General features: G+C 35.7%; 1 protein-coding gene and 1 long non-coding RNA gene across 3 annotated transcripts; one reads left to right on the top strand and one right to left on the bottom strand.

Annotated features, from left to right (window-relative positions):
* The first annotated feature begins 323 nt into the window (after positions 1–323).
* LOC129373337 (lisH domain-containing protein ARMC9) lies at positions 324–24,250 on the top strand. 2 transcript variants are annotated; one of them, XM_055051233.1, is made up of 26 exons: positions 324–487; positions 815–981; positions 1,164–1,289; positions 1,840–2,010; positions 2,418–2,573; positions 2,689–2,781; positions 3,341–3,365; positions 4,123–4,280; positions 4,855–4,953; positions 5,849–5,884; positions 7,269–7,303; positions 7,383–7,494; positions 7,902–7,994; positions 8,900–8,990; positions 9,555–9,678; positions 10,426–10,565; positions 11,559–11,635; positions 11,968–12,042; positions 12,354–12,444; positions 12,671–12,723; positions 13,049–13,147; positions 13,817–13,926; positions 14,484–14,641; positions 15,395–15,500; positions 18,949–19,118; positions 22,075–24,250. In XM_055051233.1, the coding sequence occupies exons 2-26, from the start codon at positions 907–909 to the stop codon at positions 22,095–22,097; spliced, it is 2,496 nt and encodes an 831-aa protein (XP_054907208.1). In that variant the 5' UTR covers positions 324–487; positions 815–906; the 3' UTR covers positions 22,098–24,250. The 2 variants fall into 2 exon arrangements, with proteins under 2 accessions (XP_054907208.1, XP_054907215.1); XM_055051240.1 differs by lacking the exon at positions 5,849–5,884.
* Positions 10,467–14,211, bottom strand: LOC129373379 (uncharacterized). The gene is made up of 3 exons (XR_008607358.1): positions 14,063–14,211; positions 11,259–11,332; positions 10,467–10,552 (listed from the first exon to the last, which is right to left on the bottom strand). It is a non-coding gene; the product is annotated as an uncharacterized LOC129373379 (long non-coding RNA).
* Positions 24,251–24,410: the final 160 nt, after the last annotated feature.

Genomic DNA, 24,410 nt, shown 5'->3' with positions numbered 1-24,410 from the left:
TGAGATTTAAAATGACAAAAATCTTAAAAATTGCACAAAAAACAGTCCGCTCATTGACAGTAATTAAATATTGACGAATATAGATTAATCGTAACAATTTTACATATTCTTTGTAGTTTTATGATACAAGTGTATTCCGCGTTCTAATTTTAATCAATAGAAAAAAAAACACTTAACAGAATATTAGGTGTGGTTTTATTTCTTTTCAAAAAAATTATTGTATTCATTTTTTGGGATAAAACATGAGCGAGTTCAAACGGTGTGCACGACATTTACCTCCACTTTCTGGCTACGTCTGGTTGCTAAGTAGTTTTAGCGTCCTTTCTATGTACAGTTGCTAGCTAATCGTTCGATGACTGAAATTTAGGGGAGAAAAGGGCCGAACAAAGCCCTGTCGAAAATGTGTTTAATACTGTTTAGTTACGGATTGATCCATAGAATAAGGATTTCTAATTTGACTAATTCCAATAAGCGATGGGCGAATGAGGTAAGAATAACGATTATATCCTCAAGTAACGTTGGCTAGCTTGGACAGTATGTTAAAGTTGACGTTCAAAGATGTTTAGCATGATCAGAGGGATACCAGTGAGATGAGATGTTGCGAGATTTGTCTGGCGTATTGGCAGATTTGATTAAAATCTACAACAATGTAATGACAATAAGGATGCAAAACGCAAATACTTCTTAAGTAATCGGTTTATGATTGATTGTACCAAACATTTCTTATTTGGTGTACAGTAACGATTTAGTCTGTGTATGTGTGCTGCTTTGTTTTGACTTGCTATAATGGTAATAAATTGTCCTGTCTTTGCAGCCTGCAATAATGCTACTTTGATTTCCATCTGCGATTTATGAAAGCAGAAATCCTTCCTGTCACTTTGGGGTTTGAACATTTCTGGTACTCGCATGAGTTCTAGGGAGCGAGCCGAGATGGGGGACATCTTGGCAACTGAAGCTGATCTTCTTGGGATTATCAAAGAGGTACTACATTTTTGCAGTGCACACTTTATTGGCATTAATTATGTATTTTTGAATTTGAATTGATGTGATATATAATTTTACTGCAAACTACTGGCAGTTCATAAAATTTGCAGAGACATTTTGGATGTTGCATGTCCCACATGTGAGTGTATTTGAACTTTATTTTTGTTTTTCTTTGGCAGTACCTTAACTTCGAAGAATTTGAAGAGACCATTCAAACTTTTGACAAGGAATGCAAAACCAAAGGGAAGCTTGTATCGAAGCCTCGTGGAAGCGCTCTGAGAGACTCAAAGACCCGTGTCATCCAGGTACATGATCCAGTAATGAAACAGTTGAGGAAGGTTTTGTTCCATTATGGTAATTTTTCATATGTGATGGTACAGACTATTATCAAATAGGAAGATTAGTAAGAAGTAGGGCACAGAATCAAGTTAACTTTGTGAATTGGTGCTCACAGTATTTGGTGTTTTATGCAAAAATACACATGCACATTTTGAACGTTTCAAATGCCTGTACTTTGTAGCACATTGGTTTTGATCTGATTATTCTATTGCTTAATAACTGTGCAGAATTACGTTTTTATGTTGTAAATTTGCCCTTGTTGTGCATTCCCTCTTTCTTATTGTCCTGTTTTCATACTTGTCTTGCCTTAGCTTGAATATGTATGCTTCTGTTTTCTTTTAACTTGTTGCTGGTACACTGGAATTCCCCCACTTTGAGACAATGTTTCCAAATATTCCAATATACTTTTATTATATTTAAATAGTACAATATGCAAATGAATATGCACAAAGCAATTTTCCACATCTAAGTTCTTACTCATTCAAATGTCCCTGTGTTTAAATCTGACTTTTTCAGGAAGATCTTTTGAGCTCATTTGATGATGGCGACCACAAAGTGTTCTTTGATCTCTGGGCAGAAAACATTCCCTCAGCGGTTAAAGACTCAGATGATGAAGCACAGAACCTTGAGTTCTACCTTCATATCCACTTTACTGTCTACCCGCTGAGGACACACCCGAGTAGACAAGTATGTAGATTTATAGTTGTATTTATTTTTTGAAAGAAATAACTATGTAATTACACATAATGTGCCGTTTTTGAAAGTGTTCACTAGGTGGTGCCACATTTTCTTTTTAAGCAAAGCCATTGGTCATGCGCTGTTTTCCTAACTTCCAGCACATCTTTTACTCTATTACCCAATATAACTCCAATTAGCTAAACTCTAATTAGATTACATATTGCTATTTAGAAAATTATGAGCTGTAGTTAGAGCTGCTTACATTATTTCAATTCGTTTATTCAGCGTTTGTTGCCATACTTTCGAGAGCCATTTAGACAATGAAAACAGTATTTTAATGATGCAATCAGCTTCTGTGACATTCAGCTATTAGTTCAAATAAATAATGTAACTGACCAACTGTCATCTCTCTGCAGGACCGAGCTGAATTTGAGGAGAGGATTTTCCTTTTCAAGCAGTACCTTGAAACTCGTGGATCAACTCTGAGCCAGACTACTGAGTTTTTGCCTTATTACGCTTTGCCTTTTGTTCCCAATCCAACCATTCACCCTTCCTTTAAAGATCTCTTTCAGGTGCTCAAACTCCTATAAAAGGCATTTCTTTTCATGTTTTTTTTTTCTTTTTCCCATAACCACCTTCAAACATTCTTTATAATCTTTCTCCAATATGTCTTATTTTTTTAACCAGGATTCCTGGATGCCACAGTTGAAGGACAAGTTGGAGAAGTTTTTATCAGTGACTCTAAAATCGTCTAAGATTCCAAGGCTGTTGACTTTATATGTATCCTTTGTCTGTGCCTCATTTATTGACTCTGACAAAAGAATTGTCAGTGTGCTGCTGAGAGAGGTTTCTTGCTGTATTTGAACATTTACAAATGTTCAAATGCATTTGTAAATCTATTATGAAATTTATCGTTTCATAGTGGGAATCCTCTGACTGCACGTGTCTTTTTAGTTTGGTGTGGTTAGTTTAGTGTTGAATTCGTCAGTGATCTCAAAGTCTTGCATTCAGAGTAAAGGGTTTAATAATCTTAGCTAGCTATATACATTTTTGTTAGCTATATATATATATATATAATATATATATATATATATATATATATATATATATATATATATATATATATATATATATATACTGTATATATATATACATATATATATATATATATATATATATATATAGATACTGTATATATATATATATATATATATATATATATATATATATATATATATATATATATATATATATATATATATATATATATATATATACTGTATGTATATACTGTATGTGTGTATATATATTTACATATTCTTTAATGAACATTATGAAGAAGGAGGGTGGAAGAACTTCCAAAGGTAAATATTTGTGTCAAATATATTAAGATTTCAATATTATTTGATATATGTTTCTGTTTGTGAAAAGTTGTCCACTGTTGACTCTATATAACTGGTTGGCAAATAATACAGTTTTGAATAGCTTTTCAGATAGTCTAAATTTCCATGTTTAATGAAGCTTCATACAAGGAAAGTGTTTCCCTCATGAAAATACCTCTTTGCATTAAGGGACATTATAAAAGGTCTAAAGCTTTGTTTCACAATTTATGACACAAAATCCCATTTACAGTTTTGTTTTGTGTTTCATTAACATTAACCACATAGGCAGCTGTGTTTGGATTAGTGGAGTTAGTGTTTTATATTCCCAGTCTATGATTCAAAAGCAACGAAGGTGAAGAAACCCTCTCAGGCTTGTACTAATATTTGTTGTAGATGCTGTATTTTATGTTTTCTCCTACATATTATGATGTTTCTAAGTTATTTAAGTGCCCAAAGGTCTGTATTATCATTATTATTATTATTGTTTTCATAATAATGCAACCAATTTTAAATGGTTGCAGTGAAAGATTTGAATAGGTAAATACTGGCTTAAATCCAATGTTTAATTGTGAAATATTTAGTGCAAACAGTTGTTTGATTTAAAAATGATCAATCGGGTGTTTTTTTTTAATATTCCAATTTATAACAAAAGATTTCAGAGGTAACAGCACATTTTTTATTTGTCTTAGGGGCTAAGGTTCTGTAACCTCAGTCTGATTGTGTTTGTGTGGCCGCACAGAAGCCATGCAGCAGTTGCAGCTTCAGCTGGCCGAATCGGAGCGACGCATCTCCAGCTACGTACGGAAGTGTAACAAGATCAAAGCTGACTACCATAACCTTATTGGAATCACTGCTGAGCTGGTCGACTCTTTAGAGGCCACTGTCAGTGGAAAAATGGTAAGCTGGGCTGATTGCATATATAAAAATGTACTGAACAAAAATGTAAAAGCCCCATGTCAAATATCGTTGCCATGTGGAGTCAACAACTGTAAATAACCATTTGCTGACATTTTATTACACAAAAGTAAGATTTCTCTTGATTTGTGAATAATTTTTAATCCAACCTGCTGTCATCGAGCATTATTCAGTGAGTTGTTTTTTTTACTCAGTGCATGTCCATATTCAAAGGACTGTCAATCCACTACAAGTATCACTGCCGATATGAAGATCAGTAATTATTGAAAATATATTTTGAATTTCTCTTTATATTGCATAACTCAGATGTTCATAAAACTCTTACATTTGACATGGGGTGTTTATATTTTTAGTCAGTGTACATGCTGCATGTAAAGACTAAAGACTACACATGATGTCTTGGGTTTCTTTCTTTTTGCAGTTGCAAAGTAAAGAGCAGTACAGAAACAAGTCATTTTTGTTTAATAGTATTTATTTTTAGTCCTAATTTTGAACAAAAACATATTTTCCAGTGAGCAGACTTTAACGTAAAAATGACATTGTGTATTTCTTGCAGATTTCCCCTGAGTATCTGCAGAGTGTGTGTGTTCGCCTATTCAGCAGCCAGATGAGGCAAAGTGCTGTTCAGAGCACAGACTTCACAAGGCCTGGCACTGTAAGAACCACACACAACCACAGCAATTTCTCACATCCTTTTCTCTCTGTTCCACCTCTTTCCACAAAGAGTGCAACAAAGCTTTATGAAGCATGTTGTAAAAGCCACATCGGTGAGGGATGTCAGTTGTCACGTCAGACACGGCTGGTCAGACTGATGTGGTGTTTGAAAAAGACTTAGAGATTACTAACTGATATGGTGGGTGTCTCTGTTTGTACACTTCACCTTCAGCGATAAGTCGGCATATATCCGGCAAGTAAAAACCAAGATCCTAGTTTTCCTTTGTTCATTCAAATAAACTCCTTGGAAAATTACATATTGACAATACACAGGTGGAAGAGAAAGGGGAGTAACTGAATTTGCCTTTCATTGTAACTCACAGCAAGACACTACTTCAAATTAGTCTTAGTCTAGTCTAGTGTTGGTGCCAATTTATAATCTGTATTTACTCAGATTATAAAAACTTTGCTGTCCAGTGGATTGTATGTGCTGCTCGAAAAACTAATGACAGTTTAGAGATCAGTGCATTACAGTCTGGAACAAGTGATGCAGGTCTGATGTCACCCATGTGACCATTAAAACCGTTTTACTATGTTGGAGTTCAGCGGTTAGCTATCCTTGCCAATACACAGGCATAACACTGTTCAATATCCACATACTAGCATTAACGTGATTCAAAATTTACGCTACATTGTTTTAAAAATACCTGGTTACATGCAGACAAGGTCTTAACCTGCTTTACAGATTTCTATCCTCTCAGTGGTGCTTGCAGTCAGTGGTCTTTGACGTGCTGTTGTATTCCTCTTGTGAAACCTTGTGTTGCTATGGTTTGATCTGAACGAGCCTTTTTTTACTGTGTGTGTTTTCTTTGTGTGTGATGCTTTTATCCACAAAGGGATATTACTCTATGAGTCCCTATGATGATGGCTATGTAAGTTTCATATTTATATCTTTTTCTTCCATCATCCCTTCTGTCCCTACTACCCATCTTGCTTGTTCCACTCTGTATCTTCTCCCCTCACATCGTGAAATGCAACTGCTCTCTGTCAACATGTATCCATTTCTTTGCCTGACCCTATGCTCAGTTTTCCATTGTTTTTCTTCTTCCTGTTAGATTGCCCTAGTTTAAAAAGATGTCTCTCTATTTTTTTGCTTAAGGATCTTTTTGTTAGACCCGTTATAAGGCCGGAGTGTCTTTCAGACTCTACTTCAATATTGTGTCCTATTCTGTAACCTCTTGTTTGTGTCTCTTTTAAAAGCAATTTTAGTTGTATCCTGTTGCGTTCTTTGGTAATGTTTTTTTAACATGTTAAGTAAAAACCTTAATGAGAGTAACCAACACAAAGTGCATTTTTCCCACAGTCAGGCTGTAAAACACTGCAGATGGCATTAGTCACTGTCAATAAATGTGATGTTTCAGTATTATTGACAGTGTCTGAGGTTTAACATTCATTATTTTCCAGGTCAAGTCACAGAGAAGAAAAATGTGACACAGTTAAAGACTGAATAGCCAGAATTAAAATTCATGGGAATTTAAAGGGTCGTTGAATTGGATCATTTAAAGTGATTGCACACAATGGTGACCTCTTCAGGCAATATGGGCAAGGATTATAATTTTTAGTTGTCTCTTTTCACATCAATTTTAATCACGTAAATTTGAAATATAAATTGTTTTTTATCTGTGAATTATTTAGTTTGAGGAAACTTGTATTAGTTAGTTCCAGGAATAGCATTTTCAGACTTTACTGAATATTCCTTTTATGTGTCGCTAAGTCTCATTTCTTTTGGAAGCTACAAAAAAAAAAAAAAAGTTATTTCAGAGCTCTAATTTCCCTCAGGTTAAAAATAAATTTCACGTTGTTTCCACAGACACATTCAGGTTGTTTTCTTGTCTTGAGCCATATTATGTTACTTTTTGTCAACCTTAGTTGAATAAAGTTTATTCATTATACTTTATTATATATTTGAACTGAGATGTAACAGCTGTGAGGACACTACCCCACCTGTTTGGTGATGGTTCTTTGCCTGAATGTTGCATACTGCATGGACAATAGTACCCACAAGCCCCTGCACTGGGGGCTAAAACAATGTTCAGCATGTTCAGATAAGGCATGATGAATGCATGTATTATATTATACTAACAACTCAGCTGGTGGAAACTATATGAAGTGAAGATGACATGAATAATTTGAACACTTGCATGTTTTATGTTCTGCTTTGTGTAAACTGAACTAAAATCAAGGTTATTAAACTGAAACAATAAATCTTCTAAAATATACTTAACCTCTTGTTTTTTTATGTACTTCCTGTTTTAGGCTTCGTCTATGCTACGTGCATCTATTGCACTACAGTAAGTGTTTAATTCTATATTTTTTGTTCAGTTTATTTAGTTAGATCCTAAAATGTAAAAATAAATCATTGGCACACAGGAGGCATAAGGAGGTGCCAATGCTGCCTTCTCTGGACTATGACAAACTGAAGAACAACTTGGTTGTCGGCTCAGACAGGCTGAAGTGTCTCCTGCTGCAGGCTCTGCGCTGGGTAGGAAGAGTTTTAGGAGATTCTTATATTGTTACGTTGCAGGCTTATTTTCATTTCCTTTTTTCAGTTCTCAGACGCTTGAGTCCATGTTGTTTCTGTTCGCTGTTTCTGTCGAATGATTGCATTCTATTACGTTTCTTTTTATCAGCAGGAACTGAACTATTTCAGCTTTTAGTCTTGCCTTTTTAATTAATTGCTGATCATCCACACACATTGAAACTGTCCCCTTGGTAGAAGTAGTAACAACTCTTCTTCTAAAAGGGATAGTTATTATCACCTCATTACACATAATAATTTTTTCGCATAACAACGAGTACCATGAGAGCTTAAGTAGTAAACATAGCATAATATCTATCTTTTTACATCATGGATGAAGACCTTTTAATTGTTGAATTCTGTTTATGTAGAGAATAACTCGCTCACTCCCTGGTGAACAGAGGGACACGGTGCTTCAAGCCTACATCAGTAACGACCTGCTGGAATGCTACAGCACCAACAAGGTGGGCCAGAGGTTTCTGTGGAAATGCTTGAATTAGATAGAAATTCTAAAGCAAATGTGTATGATTATAACAAATATGATTTGCTTTAATTAACTTTATGCCATCTAAAGTTCAGAGTGTTTAATACCTGAATAGGGATTTTACGGTAAACGTTTGACATACTAACACTGATAAAGGAATACTATCTGTCCTGTAATTTCACTCTGTACAGAGAGAGGACCAAACCTCTTTAGAATTGCATAGAGTAGGTTTTTTTTCAAGTCCACCTCCACGTCATGAATGACTTGAATCTCTCTGTCGATTTAAGTTTTGCTGCTTTTTTTTATTGGCCTCTGCTCCCGTCTCCTGTGTTGCATCTGAGATGATGCCTCTGATGGACGATCAAAAAGTTTTAATGGGTATATTATTTTTCACTGTAACTATACTAATGCTGGTAATTATGAAACAAATTTGACATTTTTTTTTAAATAGCATAAAATTCAATGTATAAAGAGTATAACTTAAAGACAACCTGGTCTATTTTGGGAGCTTGTCACTATTTTCTTTTTAATTCTTCAAGATTTAAGAACATCGTATTGCCCACTCCTGGATGAAAATGAAAATTGCTTACATGTACTTGCTTACATCTAAATTAGTAGTAAAAATACAAACTGAAAACACAAATACAGTACGGCCGGAGGGTGATCAAGTATGAATACATGCATGCAAACGTTTACCGTCCACTTGAACCTTGAGATTAATGCAAATGTTTTAAGACTCTTGCAGATTATTTAGATGATGTTGACTTTAAAGGAAAAGAAACTCAAAATTATTAACAATAGTGGTTGCTTCGACATTTGTTTTTTACTACATGCAACTTGAAGCTTAGCATGCAAAGAAATGACTCTGTTTTTCCTTTGTCTTAGAAAACTGTGCTTCATTTGATGAAGTCAGCAAACGAGGTTGTCCGTCAATACACTGCTCGTCTCATCAATGCATTTGCTTCCCTTGCAGAGGGTATGATCCTAATAGCCTTTGGTTTGCATCCTCATTTCTTGGTAAAATGAGTCATAGCCTTGTTAAACTTTCTTGTGGAGATGTAGATTGATCGAAGACCTCAGGACTGAAACCACTAATGATACTCTGCAGCAGAATGCAAATAATAAAGAAAGGCAGTTTATAAAGAGGCTGGAGTAAAGTTTTCTGTCTCTGTTACAGGGAAACTTTTAAGGTTTAGCAGATGATCTAAACAAATCAACTACATTTTGATTTCAGCTGAGACTTCAGGGCTTAGACTTGTATCTAGTCATACTAATGCCCAGTATGGCATTAGTATGGCTTGTGGCTCTAATCAAGTTTTGTTAAAAATACACTGTTCATGTGGAGTTTGCATTGTTTTCATAAGAGTAAAGACTTACTTGCTTAAGTTTAACAAGTTTTTTTTTTTTTCTGAATGATTGCTGATAGTTGTAATTTAGTTCAACTGAATGCCATTTCATATTTTGTACAGAAACTTGAAAATGTTCCAGATTATGTAAGATAACTTTTTTTTTTAATTGCCTGCTGTATTCATGATTACAGGCCGGATTTACCTCTCCCAAATTCCAGTTCTTGTGAAGCTTCTGACAGAAACACTAAGGAGGGAGGAGAAGGACTCTCTGACTCGGGAAAATGTTCTGGTTGCCCTTCAGAAGCTCAGTCTTAGGTAAAAATTTGCAGTTTGTTTCTAATGGATACAATATCATGAAGGTTCTGGGACATTGTTTCACAATAAACAATGTCTCAGAACCTATTATGGATTTTAATTTCCATCATACAGCTCAATCTAGATTCATGGTCGACATCAATAATCACCTGAAATGATGCACAAGACAATAAGCATCACAATCCTCATGCAGGCTTTTTAAATGCATTCTACGCTTCAGATATAAGTAAAATTCTGCACCACACTCAATATGTCATTCATCTCAGATTCTACTGATCAATGGATTTTTTCAGATTAGCTCCATACTGGAGGATCATTCAGTGTCTCTACTCATAAAGTTACATTTTCTCAATGTCATTAAATAAAGGAGAGAAACTGAAAAACTATGAAGCCAGTCGGTGACAGATGAATGACAACATGAATGCTTTCAGAGTGCATATTAATCTGCTAAGCTGGTTGATGTGAACACTCAGGTTTGATACTTCTACCTCATAAAGTTGAAATAATGAATGAAATGCATTTCAGTTTAAAGCGGTCAAGTCTTTAGTATCAGCTTGGTTATTATTACTCTGAGGTAAATTTGTATCAAATCATGAATGCAGAAAAGATTCATAGTGCTCTTACCCTAAATAATGAAGAAGGTACTTAAGGTAGAATCCAGAAACTCTTTTTTTTTTACATGAATGTCCTGTTTATTAGAATTTAGGCTTTGCTGATAAGAATGAATAATTGCGGTGTCCTTCTTAGGAGAAGCCAGCAGACAGCCATGATCGAAGATGATCTTATTGGTTGGCTTGTGGATGAGCTGCAGGACTCGGACTGCCTCAGTGACTACACCCTGGAGTATTCTGCAGCTCTGCTTATGAACTTGTGTCTGCGAACCAAAGGTAAGAGAATGAAAAACATAATGTGGATAAAGATAATTATTACAATTCAGATGTTACAAAACTAAACCGAGGTTCATATTTACTAATATCTGTAGCATCTAAATATTATGTTGCTTCATTACTGCTGCATTATGTGGTTTTAGCTAGCTGTTTGTAGTTGTACTGTAGGAATCCACCCCTGGTTTTAGTCTTGCTGGTTCAGTTTAGATGTTAATCTTAAATTAACCTCTGGAGTTTTAAACAGTAAATTAAAGACACAAATTTTACTTAACCACTTACAGCCATGTCAGCCTCTGGCTTTCATGCTTTGTCTTTGAGCTACCAGCAGGTAAAAGTTAGTCTGTGTTTTTTCTCTGTTTTCTACTTATTTCCTGAAATACTTGGTTGTGTTAACTACATTTGCCATTTCAAATGTTCAATATGGCAAGACGATATATTTTAATGTCTTCAAACTTTATTAAAACTCTTTCATAATTCAAATACATCCTGATTTGACTTTTCTTAACTTGTTACCAAGTTCATTTTTGACTTGATAACACACAAAATAAAAGCCTTTCTGTCTTTTATTGTCTGCTAGAAATAAAAGACAGAAAGGCTCATCATTGGAGGGGTAGAGTTAAAAGTGTGTGACCCATATACGGAGGCCTTTGTCCTCGACATGGCCGTCACAGGTTTGAGTCCTGTTCCACTGACCTTTGCCACATGTGTTCCCCCTCTCTCATGACCTGCCTTCCTGTTTGACCACTGTCAAATAGAGGTCACTATAGCTGGAAAAAATAAAAGAAATAATACAAAGAATTGATCACCTTTGAAGTATCAGAGGAATATACTTTCCAAAAGGATTGGTATCATCCTACATTTAGAAATTCCAAAGTAATTAAGCTTGATGGAACTGGATGGAATGGAGTCATTGTTTGACACAGACAAAAAACTGCTGAGATGTAGCATTCAACAGAATTTGTGTGTCTGTTTTGAATAACTGTCCATTTGTAGGAAAAAGGAAGTGCGCGGAGAACGCCAAGCATGTGCTCAAAGTTCTGACTGACCTCCTCGGACATGAGAACCATGAGGTAATTTACACATCTGTTACCAAATGAACACAGACTGTGCAATAATATACTCACAGAGCACTTTTATATAAAACACATGCAAGTTATTTTCTGCTGCTATATTGCTTCTATATAAATGAATGAAGTAATCCATGCCATAGTAGATTTTCTATCAGGCCTAAATAACCTAAGTCTAATAAAGTTATGATGTTAATGTTTCCTGTTTCCTTCTCATTGCATATTTTACTCCACACAAAATTATTAATCTACATTCAAATTAGACCCCGAATGAATTTTTCTGAATATCTCTAAGACAGAGTTTGTGTTTGTTGGTGTCGGTGTGCCTTCCTCAGATTCGGCCATATGTGAATGGAGCTCTGTACAGTATCCTGTGTGTTCCCTCGGTGCGACAGGAAGCCAAAGAGATGGTGAGATAGAAGAAATACTGTCCTCTATTTGGAGAAAAGACACATTTTGTCTTTCATGCTACCATTTTTCTTCCTAATCTCAGCACTTAGACCCTGTGTTTATAAAAGTATGTAGATGAAAACAGATTTACAATGTAAGTTATGGTGCACAATAACAATCCCTGATTCATTTTGAAAAAAATACACAGTTAAGAAATGCTACAAATGTAACAACATAATCATTTATTAGTTCATACTTGCTCTCTTTGAGTGCTTACATAACTTTTAGCGTTACCCGAGTGTCCACCTTTGAATCTATGCTTTATGTTTAGAGTATAGAGGAGATTCTTCGTTGTTACAACAGAGAGGAAAACCCAGACCTCAACAGACAGATTGAGTTCATCATTAAGCAGCTCAACTCAGGTTAGTTAACTCAAATACATTTTTACTTTAGGTCCGATGGGCATTTCTAAACAAAGTCAACCTTTAATGATCAGTGTCGATAGGGTTTTTCCTTCTGTGAAAACCGTCTCTCAATATTGAGACAGTGTGCAAAATATAATTGTTCTTTTTTTCTTTTTTGTTTGTTACTCTTCAGTATTTTAGCAATCAAGAATCTCTTTAAGTCCTTATACTATTTTTAACCCAGGTGATGAAGAGGGACCAGAGTCCGATGATGAGGAAGAAGAGGATGACAATGATGTAAGGCATTTAGATGTTTTTGTTTGTTTTTTTATACCTATTATATTCTTTTGATAGCGAAGTGAAATTCTTGTTTTGCCAACAAACTTGGTTGAGAAGGAAGAATTACTAAAATTATTAAATTATATACCTGCCTTATGGTTGTACATAAATCTGAAACCTCATGAAAGAAAGAGCCTTATCTCATAAATACATATTTATATATCAACGACATCTGGTTGTGTATTAAGGTGGAGGGAGATGTGTGAAAGAATGAATGTTTTGATAAAGTTGTTATTTGAGATGGCAGTAAACAGATCTTGTTGCTGTGGACATGTTTTTACAGGAGGATTTAATGGAAATAGAACTTGATAAAGAGGAAATTCTTCAACCCCAGCAAAGGGAGCTGTCTGGGGAGACTCTGCTCACCACTGAGTATCTTGGGGTAGGAAACTTGTGCTCCATAATTTTGAGTTAATTATGCTATTTTCTCTCTTTCTTTTATTATCAATGTTTTGTTGTTGTTTTAGCCGATATATTCCCTTGGTCGACATCCTTTTTTAAATGTGTGTTCATTAACAGTTGAAAACATTTTTGGATGCAGCGAGACAGATTTTTACATCAGTTTCTCAAAGTACATGTGCAATGATTCTAAAGTTTGCTTCCACTTCAAAAAGTGGCAAACAGTGGCCGCTACAACTTTTTGGGAGGCAGCTTTAGTTATTAAACACCTCTGTAACTGAAGGTTTTTGGAAATTTGAAATGAATCTGGAGCAGTTGCAAACATATCAGAAGACTGGAGAACATCAACTACTAACCCTGATCTGAACTCCAGTTGATCCAGTATACAAATTTAAGGAAATGTCTTCATGTGGCAACTTTACATAGTAACGCTACTGTAAGCACGTTACCATGAGCCAGGCATCATCATGTGTCAGCAGCAGACCTTATTACATGAATGTTTACATACATGTTACATACAGTCACAGTGGCACTTACAGTTCTGAATAACTAAAGTGGATTAAGGTTCAGTGCAGCACAGAGTCTTCGTCCTCTAATTAATAAAGATATAAAACTGCTGTCAAATGTTTAACATGTGGCTGTTATGTCGTAGATCATGACAAACATGATGAAAGCAAAGAGGAAGTCAACTCCTCTGGCATGCCCAAACGTTGATGAGCCCTTACAACGGCCAGTCACCCCAAGTTCTCATCGAAATTCAGGGTAAGTTCAGTCCATTTATCATAAAACATATTTTTATGTCAGGTCTCTTTTGATTAAAACTTTTTTGTTGAAAAGACACCAGAATGTTTTATGTGATTTCCGATTTTATTTTAAGCATAGAATTTGGTAAAGTTACCTGAATTTTAGGGTCTTTCTCTTCTGAAGTCCGATTAGTTAACACCAGCATAATCAAGTTGTTATGTAATCAGTGAGCCATTTTGCAGTTTGTGTTGCATCTTTTGTTATGCTACACTGGTAATAAAGCTTCTACTGGCTAAGAAAATGGTACAGTGGATCAAATTAAATATGTTTTCTAAAGAAAACATTCGTAGCCTGGCATTCAAACCATGGAGCACTGACAAAAGATGCCAGCATCGCCATAGAAACATGGTAAAAAAATACACTGATTACATTTAGAGATCATTTTGCAATTTAAAAATAAAAGAAATAACCAAAGTTGAGGTTAAAATAAGTTTTACTCTTTGTCAGTATACATGTTGACATATTTTTACACTATCTAGAGTATGTAATGTTGCATACGATTGTGTTATTTTTAGTGAAAATCGTCCCAGCAGTCAGTGTGGAAACAGGGAATACCCCCTAAACAGACAGAGGAGTGAAGAAGGGAGTCTGATCCCCTCCCTATACCACTCTCGACCTCCGACACGTTCTGGCAGCCCACCCAGCACTGCCGACTCCCTTCGTCACAGCTTAGGTGTGTAATATTGTTTTTTCTTTTTCCATATTTGATTCACTCATTATTTTATAACGACAAAAGCATTCCAACTCCAGGGAATAGTAAAATATTGATGAACACATGCCACAAAATGTGACATGTGTTCATCACATGTTTTTAGTCACTGAATCTTTCTGTATTTTGAGGAGAGATCTAATTTCCCTTCTATCGTATCAGATTTATTTGAAGTGATGCCAGATGTCTTTGGGGAACATGAGGCACTTCCAGACGAGGAAGTTGCAGCAAATTCCTCGAAACTTCTTCTTCAGGGATATTTATCGGCAACCCAAGCACCAAAGGCTTTATGAACTTTTTTTTCTTCTTTCAGGAAGATAAAGTAACTGCCAAGAATCAAATTTTTCTCTGTTGTTTGGAAAACTTCAATTCTAGACTGTCTTTTTTTTTTTTTTGCTTGTTTGTTTGTTTGTTTATACCAGTGGTCTCAAACTCCAGTCCTCAAGGGCTGATGTCCTGCAAGTTTTAGATGTCTCTCTGCTACAGCACACCTGGCTCCAATATGACTCATTAGCAGAGCTCTATATGCTAGTGACGCAGTTTTAAAGTGTCACTTGGCAAGGGGCGCATCTGAAAATTGCAGCCCTCAAGGACTGTAGTTTGAGATTACTGGTTAATAGCAAATGTTTGACTCAAAATAAAAAAAGACAGATGTGTGATCAAATTCCAGTAAGAGCTTTATTGATCTCTTCCTTTGTCTTGTCTCACAATGTTCAGACTCAGAATGCGGGCGGTTCTACCAGGATTCACAGTTAGACCGGACATATGAAGATCAAGACAGGAAAGGACAGTCCCAGGGGAGGCACAATGGCCACGCCGTCAGGTAAAAGATACCCAAAGTTTACAACCCTGCAGACTTATGCATCTTCCTTTGCTCCATTATAACTAACATTGCATCACTTTTGTTTTGTATCATTGCTAGCATACAGTAAGTCTGTCAATAAGCTCACAAGAAGTTACAAACAATTATAGCACCCTGCACATTCATTGACATTCCTGATATAAATGTTTTTTTTTTATGCTTTATTATGTGAGAATAATGCAGGTGATTTATAGAGATGCAGAGGACTGGTGTTGCTCATACAAATGCATTACTTAAACCAAATACCAATCAGTATGTGTACACAATTGAATCAACATCTTAAGCCAGGTTTTTTTTTAGCCAGTTCAAAAGATTTAATATAAAAAGCATCAAAATGTTGAGATGCAAATATATCACACACATACCACTGCTACTGAATTTACACAAGCACAACTCAGTTGTAACTGATGTCTGCTGCTAGGTTTGCTTTACGTCTGCAGTATGCCGTGGCATGTGCTTCGAAAGGTGTGCGTCTGCAGACAGGGTTGGCAACAGTGCCAGACACCGATGGGTGAGTCAGCACTGCCAAGCCGGTGTGAGACTGTGACATGCGTTTAAACAAGCTGCAGCCACAAAGGGACCCATTCAGTCCAACCTCCCATGTTTCTTCCCTCCTCTAAATCCCAGAGGAACTTGACTCCCAAATACTGAGTAATGAGTAATGAGTCCCAGGAAGCCCCTCTTCCCACATACCCCAGGAACGTAAAACACCTCCACAATACAGCCTGGCTAAGGTTAAACAGAACAGCCTAATTTTATTAGCCTGGATGACAAGTCTTTTATGCTGAGATGAAACAGGCATTCATGTTGGGAAGAATAGAGCCTTAGCAACACAGCTATTTGGCAAGTGCCAGATAAGCCAGTACCTATTTTATGTTATTTTCTCACCAATAAACACATTTGTCCCTATCATGTTAAAATAGTCCTTTAGATGTATTGACATGCATCAGGTGGCACTTTGGGAAAACACTGTTTCCATTTCTTCCTCTAACGGTCGATTTTACTGGCCACTAGAAAATCAATGCTACATCTGTCCCTCTTCTATGTCGCTGCTGTGCAGATGGCAAGTATTGCACCTCCACCTATATTCAGAGATACGATCATGTCACACAATAGGCGGCTCTGGCAGATCATATCTGGGCGGTTGGCGGCAGTGTGATTATCGAGAGGAGAAACAAGCATGAAATCCATCTGTTAGACATGGTATAGGATTTCTGCACAGGATGTTAGCCATTTGTCTACAGCCCGATTAAGTATGAGAGCGTTATGTAACTGGATGCAGAGGGGTTGTTTATTCATTCCGATAACATTTCATTTCATTCCCACTCAGTGCTCATTCAAAGGTTATCAGGATGTATTCTTTACACCTGTTAGGCAGGTGAAAATCTCACAGGATTTTCACCTGAAAATCCTGTGAGACATTAACATTAAAATCTCACAGGATTTTCACCTGCCTAAAGATGATTTGTGGCACATCTTCGAGGTAAAACCAGATTTGACACTAGAAGTGGATGAGTGGTGCTTCAGCATCAAGATATGAGTTTTTGGGGGTTTTTTTTACTCATATATGTTGCTACACAACTTGGCAGCAAAATAAATATCAATGCAAACTAAAAAAAGATAAATTTCGGTGCATTGTAGATTTTTTTTAATGCTTCAGCAGTGTATTTTTTTTATATAGTAAGAATAAGTGTTTTAAACATCCATCTCAAAAAACAATTAAAAATGGGGTTTCTGACATGCAAAATATGTCTACTATATGTTGTATAATGAATATATACTATATGTTTGTTTTTATTTACACCTGTTCATTTATGTTTGTTTTATTGTGACATAAATACTTGGGGGGAAAAAAACAAACTTTTAAACTGAGTCTTCAAGCAATAATCTCTGATGTTCCTTGAATGAAAGCAGCAGATGCATGTAAACGTACCAGAACTAAATCCTGTTTTTCAGTGAAAAAATATTCTACAACATCCTGTATCCTGAGTATCATTGCACTGCTTATATAGATTATCAAGTCTCTCCAGGCATCAGTGGAGTATCACCAGAAACTGAGCCTATTGACTGAAATTGAGACTTTTAAATATTAAGGTCAAGAACTTGTCCAAAGTTGATATGGGATACAGTCCTGATTTCTTTTCTTTGTGTCCCCGCACATGAGCTTAAATTTGACTCTGGCTATGTCTTATGATGCATAAAATTCTCATCAAGGATAAAGGCTCATCTTTGAACCAAACGACACTGGTTGTTCTGGATATGTTTTGACATTATATGCCCGAGAACAAAGTATTTCAAATTTTGTTCTTGAATTATTTAGTGAATCATTTTTGTGCTAAAGCTACAGCTTGTACGGTATTACTTTTTACAGCCCATTTCACCAATACAACAACATTAAAAATACTTAAAGTATTTGTGTTTGTTTATAGTATTGGTACACAGAAATTTTCAATTGATTGTTTTGCAGTACTGTGAAAACTATTTATCCCCATTTAATTTCTTAAAATGTGACATTTGTTTCACACTTCAGTGTTTTTACTCATGACGCCAAGGTTAACATCAGTAGGTTTGCACCGATTGCAGTTTTGATCTTGATTATTGATTTTTTTTTAAAAGCCTGACCTACCTCATCTTATCAACAATGTTCTATTTTTGCAGTTTCTTGATTTCGTAGCTCTGTTGGTAATAATGGGTTTGCTTGGCCAGTGAAACGGCCAAGCAAACCTGATAATTTACAGGACAATTGTGTTGTCATGTTACCTACATATCAGCGTTATCCAGCTAAGAACTTTGTACCTCTCTTAAATTATTGGGAAAATAATAGGTTCAAAAACTTTACTGGCAAATCACCCTGATGTGGTTATGTCCAAAGTCATTTATTTGTCAGAAATATTTTACTTGCGGATCTGGTTCCATAATAACTGACAGTATTTGATAGGTATTTTCTCAACCTACATAAAAAGAGAACCACAGACAACGTTAATTTTAATCAATTCTTCTGCAGAAGGAGAAGACACAGAAGAGCTACTTCTTCCAGCAGCTCTCCCATGTGTTCTGCCCTTTGTCTTCAGAACTGGTCTTTTATTGAAGGAAAGAAAGGGGGGCTCTCCTGATAAGGAATGGGGGCAGTACAGGATGCAACCCAGTTTTACGACTGAGAAGTATCTCAGAAGTTGTCCTAAGAACAGCCGCAAAAACAAAGAAAGGTTACACACTTTAGCAAATTTCTTTTCTCACTGGGGTAAGAAAAAACTAAACTAACCTTTACATGAAGAACAAACTGGTAACTACTTATGTAAGAACAAGAAAACATAATTATTCTAACAGTATTGGTTGGGATTTTTTGTTTCTGGATATTTTTTTTAACAACTGCAAAACTCTGAAATTCTTTTTGTTCTCTGACCATCAGTGACACCTACATCCTTGGATTTGTGAGCTCCTCCAAGATCCCCCGGACACCTGATCCCCCCATTAGTGATCACCGGAGTCGTGAACTTGCTCTGGCACCCCGGTTCTCCCAGTCGGAGCCCCAGCAGGGCAGCCGGCCTGCCAGCTCCACCGGAGGAGGAGGGAGTGGAAGTAAGCATAAGTTATGGGTGAAAATCAAGACCAGACAGAGTTAGTGTTAATTAGCCATGTGTTTTCATGCCTACCCCAGTTAATGACTTGTCCTACGTTTGAGCGAAATCAAGTCATGATTGGAGGTTCAGTGCCTTTAAAACTAATTCTAGACTATATTCTACTCCAATTTAACAGACATAGGCAAGCTTCATATTCTCACATGAGTCTCTTGCCCATTTTGTAGCAAGTATTTTGAACTGTCTTTGAAAAATATGTTGGAGAACTCAAACTCTTTTCATACAACTCTAGAAATGATTGTTGTGGCAAACTAACCTAAACCAATAATAACAAGGAATTCATTTCTTTGACAAATCGAGTCCTTATAATAATACAATGGTCAAGATTGTTCAGCTATACAGATTAGAATTCTCTGTTTAATACACAATAGTTTTGAAAATGTTTTGACATGACAAAGTTTTATTTAATCCCCTCCAAAAAAGATTTTTGCATACAAACACGATGCCTAGTGGACATGTAAAATGCCTGTCCAGTTCTGACATTCGGTTAGAATTAAACCATAAATACCTAGCTCTGCCTGGTAACTGCACTGTATAAGCATAGCTTCAGATGTGGTCTTTTGTTCTTTCACCCCCCAATGTTTGAACTTCCTGGCACAGTCTCATTCTGACAGTCTTCCCTCTCTTCGCCCCCTCCTTCCTGCCTCACACCACACACTTGCGTGTCTTTCACTGCTCTTCACAAATGACTTTTACTGTAACAACCTGCTTCGGCTCTCATCTCAATACTATTCAGCCAACACTACAAAAGTCGTAATTACTGTAAAAAAATTCTGAGTCATGCCCCAGTTTCCCTGTTTTCTCCGTTTTCTTTGTCATGCATGTCTTCAGTTACACAGTTTTTACTCTATTACAAAATCCTGAGTTTCATTTTTTTGACACCTTATACGTAGTCTTTTGTTAAACATGTCTCCGAGTTTTGCTGTGTCAAGACGAAACGGTCAAGTTATAGAAAATAGTAGTTTAGCATGACAAGTACTCTCATAATAATCACACATAAGCAAATCATAAGTAGCGTGTAAAGTTTTGTTGTGAATAATAACAATAACTTTAGCATTATTATTGTTGTTATATTATCATGTCCTAATGATCATCTATCAAGAATTTCTTCATTTAGTTTAATTCAGACCAAAATGTTATGTTTGTTATTCATTTTAATCTATTTTATTCGTGTTTTTAAAATTTTTATATACGGCTGTCATAAAAATTAAGAATTTTTTTCTTGTTATCCCAGACGTTTCTTTTAAGTTTTATCACAACAATACAGTAACTGTCTATCATTATAATTTTTTTCTTAAATAAGCAAATGGGAAAATCAAACTGGGTTAAGTTTATATTAAACGAGCAAAGTCAATACTCTGTCCAGCCCAATTGGCTTTATTAGCTTTTCATGTCATATCTCACATAAAGAACTTGAGTCACAGCAGAGAGGATCTGGTGCTCTTAAGCCGTGGCGATAGCATCTTTCCCTGCTTCCATGCATCTTAACTGCATTTCATAAACGATTACCTCGGGCTCTTCTGCCAGCTGACTCTTACCATGAAGCTTGTAATTGCACCTAATGTTCACTCAAAGCCACCACATCCTCCTTTGAGTGTGTTGCACTTTTGAGGTCTGGCAAGTGTCTGACATGTTATTGTCTCAAGAGGAAATCACTTTCTGTAATCATTGCAGGCACACAGGCCACTGGCAAAAAAAAAAAAACTGAAGTTTTGTTCAGTTTTGCTGTGAATCCTCTGGAGCTCTCATGTTCAGCAAACCTGTTTAAATTCATTTAAATGTCGCCTCTTTCAACTCTGGCCTCACTGCAGGGATGGAACACCAAACCACACACAGTGGCGAGGTGTTCTGTTAGCCCACCTTTTGTATGCATTTTAGCAATGACTGACTGATTCACTTGCTTGCCAAAGGAGAAATGGAGGAAGTATTTGTGTTTCCGAGCGGGCCCGACACTCAGGCAGTGCAAACAAGGAAGGAGAGCCTCTGTCCTCTCTTCTTACTGAGATCATTATCCAAGTTGAGACAGGTTGGCAATGCTGACTAAAAATGGTGACAGACTCCGCTACCGTTGCCATGCAAACAAATAAAGAAGAGGAAGTGCATGTGTTTTTGTTAAAACTGTTCATTTCTGTCGTCTTTATGGTAGTTTTCTCTGACATCAGATCTTGTTTCCTCCCAGATTGCTTGGAAGCATTCTCTCTATTCCCATAATGAGGCATATAAAATTCACATTGGCAAGACATTAAAGAAATGCTCTTCGGTGTGTGTTTTTACTAGCTGCTATTGAAAAGTAAAAATATATATATATATTGGATTTTATGTTTCTGAACTTAGTGAATGATTAAATGGTAAATTTCCTGTACCTGTATGGTGCTTTATCTAGTAACCAAAAAACACTTCACACTATTCACACACACATTCACACTCTGGTCTATTACACCAGCCCAGGCCTGTATCAAGCTGGATATTGCTCTTAAAGTTCAGGTCTTCAGCCAGTTTCTCTGTGCATCTTTAGTAAAACTCTTAAATGATGCTTTTGCATTTTCATAAATTTTATTTATTTATTTTTTTTAACTTAGTTAAATCCTCCTTACTGTATGTATTGGCAAGATAAACTTGGATCCCCCTACTTGTTTGCCACTGTTTTAAGTGTTTTAGTTATTGCATTTTTACATTTGTAGCTGTGTTCTTCAATAAGTTGAGTAACTTCATTAATAATCTAGAACTTTCTGACGGGGAAAAACCATTTACATTTATACTTCAATGTTTTTTTCTTCTTCAATATGAACCTTGGTAAATGTTATATTTAAACATATGTGTGATTCTCCAGAAAACTGATTGGATTGACATTGCACCAACCATCCGTGCATCCTCTTCTCCTCTTGCTCCTTCTCCAGACAGGCACTCAAAGAGGAGGTGAAGAGAGAGCTGTCACCATGGGGGGGAAGCGCTATCTGTCCAGGAACGTTGGGCTTCCTGTAACATCATCCCCCCAGGTTGCGATCGGGGTCGAGCCAACAGAGGCGGGTAGGGATCAACGGCAGCAATGAGAGGAGGCAGAGGAGTGTGTGAAACAATGTGTAGGATTGTGGCTCTGAAACACACACACTCCCCCGTTTCAGCACACACCGCTTTGGCAACATGATATGATGGCAGACAATAATCACAACCACCAGCGAAGCAACTCAGTGAATCAAGAAGTCTCTGAATTTCTTTGTGTGTGTTTCTTATTTTGCAGTGGAATAACACATAGTTTGCATTTCAGTTCAGCCCAGTAGCATTAATATTTGGAACCACTGAAAATAAATTATTGTAGAGTCTGGGTTATCTTTTCCACTTGTTTTTTTCTTTTTGGAGATGGTAAGAAGAGTCATTTCATTCAAACTTAAATACGTATAAAAACAATAAATACTGTTATTAATAAATACTGAATAAATACTCCATATTGCTTTTTGGGGGGAGAGGGGAGAGGAATGGTTACTTTGTCAATCAGTGTTTATTAATTTCATGATTTATTTACGATTTTATTTCATTTCTTATTTCATAATTGTGTTTTATTTTGCGACACCTGCAGTTTGTAAAGCGACTTTGCGTATTTTTCTTTGTTTTTATTTCAGGCTAATGTTCTTAATCAAACGAGGGGGCGGAGTTTTCTCTGAAATACTTATTTACTTTGAAATAAATGTTTCAAAGTAAAACACCTTTTTGAAGTCTTTAAAACTGTGATTGACAAAATAACCTCATTATTTTTTATAAATGTATTATGGTTTTATGTCATGGGGATGTTTCTTTGTTTGTTGGAGGATTTTTTCTATTGTTTCTTAATAACAGTATTAATTTATTTAGTATTGAATGAAGGACTCATTTTTTCTGATCTTAATGCATGAATCAGACTTGGTCTATGTCAGGATTTAGAGTAAGACAAAAAGCAGTATGTCAGTAATACTCAGATTTTTTATCAGGTTTAAATTATTCTAAGTATCCAGCATTAAAAAATACATAATGCTTAAAATTATAAGGAACAAAATTCACCTTGTACAAAAGCAGTGACGTCCTTTCATCTGACTCGCTGATGCACATATTGTAGTTTGACTTTTCTCTGATTGCCTGAGTGTTTAAATTGTGTTTAAAACTTTCAATATGATGTTTTTGGAAAAATGACTTGAATATTTGTGATTTTCTTAAATTCAGCATTCTTTACATTGTTCTCCTGCACTATTTTGTGTATGTTAATGTCTATATTTATGTTCAGTGCTATGTTTCTGATGCAATGCAATTTGACAGTGGTTTTAAATAAATTTGGTAACCTGACTTGCTTCTTTGTCTTTGCAGTTTGACTTGCTGGCTACAGTTGCTGTTAAGTTAAGGAAGTTTATTTATTTAAGCTTTTTTTAGACTCCAAGTCAGTTTTATTTATACATTATTTTTTTGTTGATAAATAATCAGATGCTACCAAAAAAGAAACGATGAATGATATTGATGGTTAAAATAAAAATGTTGGCTGTGGGTTTTAACCCTGATCAGAGATTCCAGAATCTTCTGCATATAAATATTAAAACTGAATTTTAATATTACCCATATGTTGCATAGTTATTATGTTTTTCATTATAAAATTACAACTTTTCATAAACTTGTAACTTTGTCCACCTCTGAAGACATGACCATATGTGGTTTTATTGAGCAATATGTTTTTATGATTTTATTGTTGTGGTCGCATGACCTTTATTCTTTGCACTCTATTCAATTGTGAAAGTAGCTTTGTGTAGTGTACAATTTCCAAGATAAAATTTTTTCCTTTGGGTACAATAAAGTATATATTTATGCATTTTAAACATTAACCTTATTCATTATTTTTAGTTCTTCAAGGTGCATTAGTCATTACTGTGAGATACCTTATCTGCTTCCTGCTGCACTTCGTCCCTTTCCCAATTTTTGTTTATTTTTTTACTAATCTCATATTGATGGTTGGATATGATCCAATGTGTTAGTTTCATGTTGGCATGATATGTTCTTCTGGTGTTTTATTTTAGATGTGATACGTGTGATAAAAATTAAACACTTCATTTTCATGGATCCACTTTTGCTCACTCTGAATAAGAAACATAAAGGGTCCATTTGGTTTAAATATTCTAATATGCATCAATTTAGAGACCCAATACATCCTCTAAATGTTGTTTTTAGCTTGTAAATGTTCATGCCCTTGATAAACATATATATATATCTCAATTCTTAG

The sequence above is a fragment of the Poeciliopsis prolifica genome, unplaced genomic scaffold (assembly GCF_027474105.1).
Source record: "Poeciliopsis prolifica strain line A6 unplaced genomic scaffold, Auburn_PproV2 SCAFFOLD002, whole genome shotgun sequence".
NCBI classification, from domain to species: Eukaryota; Metazoa; Chordata; class Actinopteri; order Cyprinodontiformes; family Poeciliidae; genus Poeciliopsis; species Poeciliopsis prolifica.
The sequence above is the reverse complement of the archived record's forward strand: the minus strand, read 5'-3'. Positions and strand labels throughout refer to the sequence as shown.

What these genes read in the sequence shown, in the direction of transcription:
- LOC129373337 (XM_055051233.1), top strand. Translation starts at nt 907, where the DNA reads ATGAGTTCTAGGGAGCGAGCCGAGATGGGGGACATCTTGGCAACTGAA. An exon ending in GGACACACCCGAGTAGACAA is followed by an intron (nt 2,011 to 2,417) that starts GTATGTAGATTT and finishes ATCTCTCTGCAG; the next exon opens with GACCGAGCTGAATTTGAGGA. An exon ending in CCTTTAAAGATCTCTTTCAG is followed by an intron (nt 2,574 to 2,688) that starts GTGCTCAAACTC and finishes TTTTTTAACCAG; the next exon opens with GATTCCTGGATGCCACAGTT.